This window comes from Littorina saxatilis, linkage group LG13 (assembly GCF_037325665.1).
Source record: "Littorina saxatilis isolate snail1 linkage group LG13, US_GU_Lsax_2.0, whole genome shotgun sequence".
Lineage (NCBI taxonomy): Eukaryota > Metazoa > Mollusca > Gastropoda > Littorinimorpha > Littorinidae > Littorina > Littorina saxatilis.
The window spans coordinates 24,191,787-24,202,754 of record NC_090257.1 but is presented as its reverse complement, the minus strand read 5'-3'; the positions used below and the strand labels follow the sequence as shown (position 1 = coordinate 24,202,754).

Sequence of the window (10,968 nt, the reverse complement as noted above, 5' to 3'; positions counted from 1 at the left end):
CTTGACAAATCTGTCAGTCAAACGTCATCAAGCAGAAAGCTGTCCACAAACCTTGTTTTGTTGGACACCCTGTGTATTAAACTGTCATGTGACCTGTGGTTTGCTTTGTTAAAGAGAAACTGGCCACTATGGCGGCAGAAGAAGACGGTGATGTGTTTGAGATCACCGATTTCACGACAGCGTCTGAGTGGGAAAGGTTCATCGCACGATTGGAGGAGGTTCTCCATGAATGGAAACTGGCAAATCGTGACCCTCTTCCCAATGTTCCAAAAGGCAAATTCACGGAAGGTCCCTGGGAAGAGAAAAACGAAGAGATTTTGTTTGCAGACTTCAAATTCCTCATAAACTACACAAGACTAAAACCCAGTGCGAGTGCCGAAGCAGAAAGCAGGAGCAGTCGCGAAAGAGAAGATGCAGACGACGAGCAACAAGATGAACACAAACCACCAACAATCACCAATGACATTATCAGCATGGACAACGATTTTCCGTCGCGGGCGCATTGTCTTTGTCGATGGTACGGTCTACAGGAATTTCTAGTCATTCAACCAGCGCCCAATTTTGGTGTCATTGACTCGGAAAGCCGTGCAAAGATTCTAGAAAGCTCTGCTGCAATAGCTCTCTCTGACTCTGGCTGCCATGTACCCGTGTTCATTCAGTTGCAGCAAAAGTGGCGCAAACTATACACAGGTGTGGCCATTGTGCCAGGCGCTAACATCAGCTTTGAGATGTCTCACCTGAAGAAACTGCCATCAAAGTACCTTCATCTGGACGGCCTGCTGAACATGTTCAAGGGAAAGCTGGGATGTGAATATGTGTCCATGCCACCTGTGTCCGTGTCTGTTAGGTTCACCTATATTTTGGAGGATTGGATTCACTGCCCTTGGCCGCAGATGCCGCCAGACTTCTTTTCATTTTCCGAAGGGGAGGTAAACAATTAAGAATAAGAGTGGACGTGTGATGTCATGACAATTGTTTCTGCTTATAAATAGTTAAATACACACGTATGCAAGTGTTCGAGAAACTGTTAATGTTATTGGTTCTAAACAGAAAATCTAACTTAACGCTTGCAATCTCTATGATTATTCATGAAATAAGCACACGATATATATTAATTCTCTTCCACAGAGAACTGTGAAAATGAAATGTTGTGCAGTGGGCTGCTTGACTTAAACTAACACTAATAGTATTTAGTAATACTATTTTGAGAATGAATTAGCTCCCTTTCCAGTTTCTTGCTATTGAATCATGATGTGTCCTTTTCTGGTGCGCCTGTCAGTGTCATAGGTTAAATAAAAATCAAAAGCTGTGGATATGCTCATAATTTAAACCATGATTTAGTTGTGAAAGTAATTAGAGTCTAGATTAATTCTAAGTTTCTTTCGTACTGTATAAATCAATATTGCAGTTTGCACTGAATTTGACGAGTGTTACTGTTTTGTTTACAAGTAGTTTTGCTCTCTGTCTCAACTACAGAAAAAGACACAGGTTGTAAGTCTCCTGTCCGATGCATAGGGAGTTAACACTAATAATAATACAAGTAAAACTAAATCCAAAGCAAATAATTTAAACAAAATGAGGCAGAGCATTGTTAAGAGATCGAATAACCAAAGGGAAGCAAGCGCTCTATTAAAGAGTCTGCATACGACATGTGTAATGGTGTAAGCAAGAGTTATACAGAACCTTTCTCCTGGCACCTGAGAGAATAACAAGCATTGAAATGAACAAGCAACTTTCATCCTCAAAAAGCAGTAAAGCCCTAAAGGCATGGGGAATATCCTTTTAACCCTTACACTGGTGCAATTCTGTAACACATGTTACATAGCCACTGGTGAATTAACAGAGAGAAAAATAAAGAAAAGCGGTCATAACTCAAGTTTTGCATCCATGGGAGGTAATCGAAACCGACCAAACAAACTGAGCCAGTAGCACGACATATGTCGATCGTGACAACCAGGTGACAGTATAGGTAACCGTAAAGGAGCGCAACATATGTCGCGACAACCAGCCTGAGGGTTAAAATTGAATAACTGAGAGGTGTACATCAGAGTGCTTTGTGCAGGTGGGATGTTCTGAGCTGGACGTACTGCCGTTTGGAGCGTGCGAGGATCCTGTCAGCGAACTACACCTGTCCTGCACCTGGCCATACCTGTCAGCTGACATGATCGTTGAGACCAGCGGCTACACTGACCTTGACCCATTGCAGGCTCCACAGTGGTCTGTGCGCATTCAGATGACGGAGGACCCACAGTGCCTTCTGGGTAATTTTGTTGTTAATGTACCACACTGCAGCCCTGAAAGTTCAACAAATGGTGCACTCGCCTTTTCTAGTGATTCTGAAAAGAGAGCAAACTTTACTAGCCAAACCAACATTTCTAATTCTACTCACCAGTTACATGTTTCTACTCGCCATTGCGAGTAAAATACTCGCCACTTTTAGGCCTGGAATGATGTGGGACTGGTGATGTGGTATCAGACGGGCGCAGTGGCTTAGTGGATAAGACATCAGCCTCCCATGCGGAAGGTCGCAGGTTGGAATCCCGGACGCGCCTGGTGGGAGGCTGGAGATTTATTCGATCTCCCTGGTCAACTTATGTGCAGACCTGCTATTGCATTATCCCCCTTCGTGTGTACACGCAAGCACAATTGAAGACCAAGTGTGCACCGAAAAATCCTGTAATCCATTTCATTTAATTTCAGTGTGCATTCTACATGTAATCCATTTTAGAGACAGAGTTCGGTGGGTTATAGAAACACAAAAAATACCCAGCATGCTTCCCTCGAAAGCGGCGTATGGCTGCCTGAATGGCGGGGTAAAAACGGTCTTACACGTAATATCCCACTCGGGCAAAAACGTGGGACTACATGTCTATGTGCATGAAACTGAAATATATATATGTTAATTTTTGGTGGTATGTGCTTCAATCTTTTCTTTTCTTTTCTCTTATCATCAGAGACACATGACTCTGTATTGTAATTGTACTTTATTCGGTTTTTTTATGCCCTTGCTCCTATGTAGCATAACTAATAAGTATGTCGTTAACAATTTCGTTGTTATCTCATATTTTACCCCAGGTCAGTTACTCAGAGCTTTCATGGAGCTGTGCACTCGCACAGAAACCACAGATGAAATTCTTGGTCGCCTGGCAACCGAAGGAACTGACCCGTCAGAGAAGGACGGTGGTGAGGACATCACAAACGCCTTACAACGTCTGACGGAGCCTAACCTACCGTACCACATACCGTCGCTGGGAAGCGTCGTTTCCAGGGCAAGCTCCAAGCTGAAGATTAAACCAGAGGAGGCCCCCATCCCTCCAAACTCCCTGAACAAGGTATGATGATTTTCAAGGCATTAAAGGCACAGTCCATGTTAATAATGTTAATAATTTTGCTCACCTTCTCGGATCTAGTCAGGCTTTTTACACGAGAGATTAACACTATTGTGACTAGCACTGCCACGGCGTTAACGTCCTGCCTGCCCAAGCTTGCCACCAAGAAACTTCCCAAAAATCAGTAACTGTAAAGAAATCTGTCTAGCAAGCTTGAATTAAGTCCAATCACCACCAAATTTTGTGTACTAATTCAAAAATGGATGCCCAGTTCAGTCGTGCTATTTATAAGTTTGTCATGCGGTTTGTTTTAGCAAAGGGGGGTGAAAGGGGGATAATTTGTGTTTTTTAACGTTTTTTTTTTTTTTTTTTTTTTTTTTTCATAATTGTAAAGTTATGATGTTGCGCTATATAAATGCTCATTTATTATTATTATTATTATTATCCCTCCACTTAGACACATACTAAAAATCGACTGCTTTCTGTGCATACGTTGGAGATTTTAATGGTTTTTTTATTTGTTACGAAACAAATTCATAGAAAGAAGTCAAATTCTGCTCGAGAACTGAGGAAGCATTCAGGGTGTTGAATTTTTGTATGTGTCCAAGTAATTGGATGGTCATATCCCAACCAATGCCTTTAATCAAAATAACTGGACTGAACTTCAATAATAAATGTTTGCTGCTTTGAAAGATCATGCAACGCCAGCGGCAACAATAACAACGATGAAGGCTGAATTCAAATAATTTGAATCTTCTTTTGTTTTTATCCAGATTTTGCAGCACCTGTTCCCTGATGCCACTGGCCTGGGTGGCAGCCAATCGCAGAAAGGCAAGGGGCAAAACTCTAAGACAAGGGACAGTACTCCTGTGGAGGAGTCACCCCCTCATGGAAGTCCGGAAAGAGTTGAGGAGGTAGGATTCATCATCATTTTCTGCCGTGAAAGATGATGAACTCTTGTTTCCTTGTATTGTTCAAGATGAATGCAGAACCTTAAAAAAAATCTGCACGTTCTCAGAGAATTGCCATGCCATATTTTGTCTCCTAACTCTCTCTGCCAGGAATGACAGTTGACACCAGGTATTCACACAGTGCAGTTTTGTGTTGTATCTATTGCAAATATTTATGATAAGGATTTTATGAAACATTCTCTTTTTCAAAAAAGTTTGTTGGGGGGCAAAGGGGGTGTTGAGTTTTGCATAAGCTGTCATAAATTAAAATGTATTCAGCATGCTGTATTGATACTGCATGTGCAGGTTTTCAATGAAGCGCTGAAGCAACTGAGATCAGCGCCACCCGACAGCCTGACGTATCGACTGGCTGTGTGTATGGCCATCATCAACCTTAATCATGGGGGGTTGCGCGCTGTTGCACACCTTTGGCAGGTGAGCCCAGGGAGGGATTGAATTAGAGCTGCCAACTGGTACGCTTTCAGGGTAGCATGCTACATTTTAAGAGCAATTGCTACGCCAAGCTAAAGATTGCTACGTGCAAGTAATCACAAACATACAAAATTCCCCCTTTTTTGTGAGTCCTGGTACCCCCCGCGGGTTTGGGGGAAGAATTTACCCGATGCTCCCCAGCATGTCGTAAGAGGCGACTAACGGATTCTGTTTCTCCTTTTACCCTTGTTAAGTGTTTCTTGTATAGAATATAGTCAATGTTTGTAAAGATTTTAGTCAAGCAGTATGTAAGAAATGTTAAGTCCTTTGTACTGGAAACTTGCATTCTCCCAGTAAGGTAATATATTGTACTACGTTGCAAGCCCCTGGAGCAATTTTTTGATTAGTGCTTTTGTGAACAAGAAACAATTAACAAGTGGCTCTATCCCATCTCCCCCCTTTCCCCGTCGCGATTTTACCTTCGTGGTTAAAAACGACGTTAAACACCAAATAAAGAAAAGAAAGAAAGTGAGTCCTGGTACTCATTTTTGCTTCCCACTCCGTGTAGTGGTCACAAAATGGGTCATTCAACATTGTCTACTCTGAAAAGTGGCACTGCAGATGGGCATTTTATGTTCCTGCATTCTAATGAAACTCTATTTAATATGTCTACCCTTGTGCAATGTGGCATAAATGCGGATGTGGGAATACATTTTAGGAAATGCTACACTTAAACACCATTTGCTTCGCAGAAAATTCAAAAAAATTCTAAACTGCTACACTTGAGGCTTCACAGGGGATGGCAGGTCTGTTGAAGGAGTAAATGAGTGTGTGACTGATTTGGGATGTTGATGGACGATTGGCGAAATAGGGATAATCTCTGAAGTTGCGACAGTATGATCTTAACTGTGTGGGTCTCTGAGGGTGTGTATTCTATGGTTCCATATTTACTACTTTTCTTTAGAGTTTAGAGCAGGATTTTGTTCTGGACAATTATTGAGGCATGCATTGTCACTCAATTAATCCACTTTCTTGCTGGGACCTAAAGAAGTCGTATTGTGTATGCTACAACAACAACAAAACTATACTCTTCTATTCTCTTTCTTTTCTGCAGGAGTTCATCCTGGAGATGCGTTATCGTTGGGAGAACAACATTCTTATCCCAGACCTGGGCGCCAGCGCTTCCAACAAACCTTCCTCTTCCTCCTCTACTACCTCCTCCTCTCCCTCTGCCCCCTCTGCCAGTGTTCCTGCGCCCAACCTAGGATCCTGCTTGCTGCACCAGAAGCTGCAGATGCTCAACTGCTGCATTGAGCGCAAGGTCAAGCGCGAGTCGGCTGGTTATGGCCACGAAGACACCGTTCTGCATGAAGCGTCTTCAGGTGTGTTTGAGTCTGACACCTCCACCTCGCAACCTGATAACGATGCCGTGGGTGGGGGCACAGCAGCCAGGAAGGTGGCAAGTGTCAATGGTTCTACCACTGACGATGAAGACGATGAGTTCTTTGAGTGCGACGACGGCGACAGTGATGAAGTCAGTGAAGCGGGTGGGAAAGGAGGACAGAGGAGGATCTCTGGGGATTCCACCTCTCCCAGGCGGCCTGGATCCGGAAAGAAGAACCTCATCTCCGAGAAAAGCATCGACAGTTACATGAGCGATTCCTCCTTCAAAGACGCAGCGTTGATGAAAGCGGAAGGACGGCTGGCGCCGATGAAGAACATGCGATCGCTGAGCACCAACGAGCCGCTGTTCATCCCCGTGACGCAGGAGCCCTCGCCCATGACAGAAGACATGCTGGAAGAGCAGGCGGAAGTCCTGGCCAAGCTGGGCTCCTCTGCGGAAGGCTCACAGCTTCGCGCTCGCATGCAAAGCGCTTGTCTCCTGTCGGACATGGAGTCCTTCAAAGCAGCCAACCCTGGGTGCTGCTTGGGGGATTTCGTGCGCTGGTACTCCCCCAGAGACTTCATTGAGGAGGAAGAGGAGGACGGAGAAGAAAAGGAGGAGGAGGAGCGGAATGAGAAGAATATTTCCCGTCAATGCTCCAGAACAGAGGAGGAAGATGGCAGGAACAGTGCTAGCGAGGAAGCATCGGGGGAGAGACCAGAAGACTCAGAGAAAGACGCTAACTGCGAAGCCAAAATCGACAGTCCGAAAGCCGCAGATGGGAAGAAGTCTCCAGCCTCTGAGGAAATCCCTCCTCAAGCAACAGCAAAAGCCAGCAGCTCAGAAACTTCTTCTGACCAGGACCACGTTTCGTCACACTGTCGGCCACAGCGAGGTCACCTGAGCCAGAGGATGCAGATCCCAGGCAACATGTGGGTGGAGGTTTGGCAGAGCGCTCGTCACATTCCCGCCCGCCGGCAGAAACGTCTGTTTGACGATACTAAGGAGGCTGAGAAGGTACTCCACTTCCTCTCCGGACTGCGTCCCAGCGAGCTGGTTCTTCACCTCCTGCCCATGGTGATTCACGCGTCCGTCCTCAAGCTGGCGGAGAAGGAGGACCCGGACGTCCCCGTGCTGAAGACCCTGACGGACCAGGTCATCTCCAAGGCCGTCAAGGTCACGCGATGGCCGCATCCCCCGGAAGTGAAGCGCTACGAGGACGTCATCCGCATGATCGAGCTGGCTGAGACCGTGTCTTCCCGCTCCAAGTCACTCAAAACCAAGTTCACCCGGGACCTTCTGGAGAAGGGCAAGGCCGAGGAGGAGCTCCACAACTTTGTCTCCAGTCTTCTCCAGCAGCCGGAAGTTGATGTTCGTGGTGGTGCTTACGGCCCTGCAGGGTCTGCCATCCATAAACTGTTCAGCGCCGCTCAGAAAGCTGCTCTCATGATCTTGGAAGATGAGGAGAGCACTGGGGAAGATGCCGCCGCCCAGCCCGAACAGATGAAGCCTGCCAGCACCGTTCATGACTTTCCCAGCCCTTCCGCTCGCGAGTACATCCTGCGAGCCTTAATCCCCAGGCCCGCTCCGTACTCGCGAGTTTTGCCGCAGCGCATGTACTGTGTGCTTGTAGATGGGGACTATCGCCTGGCCGGGGCGTTCTGCTCGGACACAACTTTTCAATAGCGCTTTGCCAAGTCTTAGACTTATCAGTGTTCCACGCTGTGTACAATTAGAGGTATAATACCTCCTGATGCCAAGATCACATGAAAACAGTTTGTTGGGGAGGTTTACAAATGTACAAAATCTGAGTCAGAAAGTAGGAATGCGTTCAGTGTTGGTGCTTAGGAGGTATTGAGCTTGACCAACGAAGCTCACTGACCTCTGAGCATAGAACACACAATGCAAATATTGTCATCCTTGCTATTTTGGAAGAAATGAATAGCTAGTTAACACAAATATGAAACATGAAGTTTTGTGTGTGTATTTTTCACAGATACTTTTTTATTTAAAAAAATGCAATATCAATTGTCATGTGACATTCAGAACGTACAAACTGTTGTTACCTCTTGGAGTGGCAGGAGGAATGAATTAATACCTCTTGCTTTTTTCGGCAAGAGGTATTGTACCTCTAAATGTTTTAAGGATGTGGAACATTGCTTGTTTAAATTTCTTTTCAGATGCTGGCAATGTTATTTATTTTCAGCATTCTATTTTTACCTTTTGCTTAATGTAAAAAGAATTATGTTTTGTTGGGGAAGCATCCATGCACCATGTGATCATCTAGTTTAATATGCTGAAAATGTAATTAGCATTTTATTCTTTGCTAAAACAATATGCAGACATCTTCTGTGATTGTTCTCCTTAATTTTCTGTGGACTTTTATCTTGTAATGGCAACTTCCTCACAATAACGAAATGTACATGCATATGTTCTTGTTGCTTCAAATTATGGTTGCTGCCATGGTATCTCAACTGTGCATCATTTATTTATTTTGCACACTAATCCTAACGCACGTCGCACAGTCATATTTGTAGGTACATGTATACCCAAGTCGTCTTCGTTAGATTACTTTGTGATGGTGCTTTCTTGATAGGTAGCATTTGTGCATGTGGCTTTTTTTTGGTCCAGGTTGCTATCGGGATTTAGGGAAAGTTCAAAGATGCTGATTGTTTAGTGTAGGATGTATTTTAACTAATGCGGTAAAGGTTTTGAGGGTGTTGACCCGACTGTACAGCTGAATTATTATTAAGCATACTCTGTCTCTGGTCAGACGTTTTACCACTCTGTCATAGATTTGATATGGTTTGTGGCATATTTAGTTAAACATAGCTAGCTTAGCAGGTAATTACAGTGCAAGAGAGAGATCAAGAGAGAGTGTGTGTGTGTGAGAGAAACAAAGAAACAGGAGAGAGAGAATGTATGTGAGAGTGTGAGAAAGAGAGAGAGGGAGTGTGTGAGAGAGTGTTAGGAAAAGGAAAGGAAAGGAGGGAGGGAGAGTGAGAGAGAAAAAAGAGGGAGAGTATGTTGGAGAGGTAGAAAGAAAGAGGGGCAGAGAAAGAACAAGAAAAAGAAAGGGAGAAAGAGTGTGTAAGTGAGAGTTGGAAAGAAAGAAAGAGAATATGTCACAGTGTATGTGTAAATAAGAGAGAAGGGTATGACTGTAAGGCAGCATGTATCCGCTTCTGTATATGGCTGTGAATATTTATTTCTCTCTGTGTGACTGTATGCTGTTCTGCTGCTCAGAACAAAAGACCTATGCCGTAACAATTTCAACATGTCTCTGCTTTGTTCATTTGCTTTCATGGCTTATTCTTTTTGTCTTTTTCTCATCTGCAATTTGAATAAAATGTCAGATTCTTTTTTCTAATGATCTAGTTTTTCTCTGCTTACTTTAACCACAATCGAAATGCGCACAGAAAATGTTTAGTATTTGGGCAACCTGTTATCCCAAAAGTGACGATGAGAATTTTTAATGTTTTTTTTTATTTTCAGGTATGTGTTGAGAAAAATAGATTTGTAGGGCACACTTTCAAATTACATGTATCCCGTGAAGCTGTTAGTTTGTTTTATTCCAATGATCCTACAGAAGTTGGTAAAATCTTGAACTTTGTTTTGATTTTTTTGTGTATGATTTCTACACTACGGGACAAAAGAAACTAGGTATGTGTGTTGGGTGTAGCCTGGTCACAAAAATCTGTACCCAAACGCACCTACCTACTTTCTTTTGATGAGTAGCATAATATGTCTTTGTTGTGATTTGTTTTTAAAGAATGTATTTTGCCTTTCTTTGTTGAGGGAGACAAAAAGATAAATGTACATGCTTTATTTTTGTATTTGAGAGAGGAGCTGAATAAATTGGCTGATAAGATGTTTTGTTGTTGAGTTTTTTTAGTTGCAGAAATTAATCCCATTTCCATACAACCACATAAGTGTTTTGCACACATGATTTCGTGTGCATCCCGCAGTGGGGCACTGCGGTTATGAAATTAAAGGCCCCTCCTGTTTTTGGAACCGCAGGAGCTTTCTAGCTTGCTGTTAGGTAGATTTTTGGTTCCTCTTTCCTGTCATGCTCTCTTTTTCTTCATGAATTCTTTTCCTTTTTCTGCCTTCTTGCTCATTCACCTGTATTTTTTCCAAAAATCTCTTCTCTTGCCGCTTGTCTCGCGATTCATGTATAGTTTAATCTGTTAGTGTTCTGATGTAAGTCCAGCAGTAGATAGGTTAAGCCTATTTTAACATACTGGAAACTGGTAATCTTCCAGTAGGTATTAATTTAGTTTTACTAAAGCCTGCTGGGACACAAGTAATGGGTTAGTGCATTTGTAAACAGGAATCGCTTGACAAGTGGCCCCCTTCATCCCCCCCTTCCTCGTCCTGATATGGCTCTGCGTAGTCGGCTGGACGTTAAGCAACAAATAAACAAACAAACAAAAATTTCTTGTGCAATAAAGTTTTGTTGCAATGATGTTTTTGTCTTCTTTTCTTTCTCTGTGTGTGTGTGTGTGTGTATGTGCGTGTGTGTGTGTGTGTATCACAGTATGTGTGTGTACGTGTGTGTATCACAGTATGTGTGTGTGTCTGCATTTGTGTGAATGTGTTTGTATGTGAATATGTGTGTGAGTGTATGTAGGTATGGGTGTATTCATTTGTGTGTGTGTGTGTGTGTATAATAATAATAATAATAATAATACGAATATTTTTAACGTGCACACATCTCACCAACAGGTGACTCAAGGCGCACATACACTCATTCACACACACAGAGACTTAAAGTCACCAACACACACACACCATCAACCATTAAAATATGTACAGTTATTCAGGGTGGGATGGGGTGGGCAGTGTAGAATGCATGGATTATTTGGAAAAT

The 10,968-nt window shown here is 43.4% G+C and overlaps 1 protein-coding gene across 1 annotated transcript; it reads left to right on the top strand.

Moving 5' to 3' along the window:
- Window positions 1-9: 9 nt before the first annotated feature.
- On the top strand, window positions 10-10,563 carry LOC138945330 (rab3 GTPase-activating protein catalytic subunit-like). Its single transcript, XM_070316754.1, has 6 exons — window positions 10-929; window positions 2,063-2,261; window positions 3,076-3,332; window positions 4,103-4,243; window positions 4,586-4,714; window positions 5,826-10,563. The coding sequence occupies exons 1-6, from the start codon at window positions 129-131 to the stop codon at window positions 7,779-7,781; spliced, it is 3,483 nt and encodes a 1,160-aa protein (XP_070172855.1). The 5' UTR covers window positions 10-128; the 3' UTR covers window positions 7,782-10,563.
- Window positions 10,564-10,968: the final 405 nt, after the last annotated feature.

Coding starts and splice junctions, on each gene's coding strand:
- LOC138945330 (XM_070316754.1), top strand. CDS start 129: ATGGCGGCAGAAGAAGACGGTGATGTGTTTGAGATCACCGATTTCACG. Junction 2,262..3,075: donor GGACCCACAGTGCCTTCTGG/GTAATTTTGTTG, acceptor ATTTTACCCCAG/GTCAGTTACTCAGAGCTTTC. Junction 4,244..4,585: donor GTCCGGAAAGAGTTGAGGAG/GTAGGATTCATC, acceptor CTGCATGTGCAG/GTTTTCAATGAAGCGCTGAA.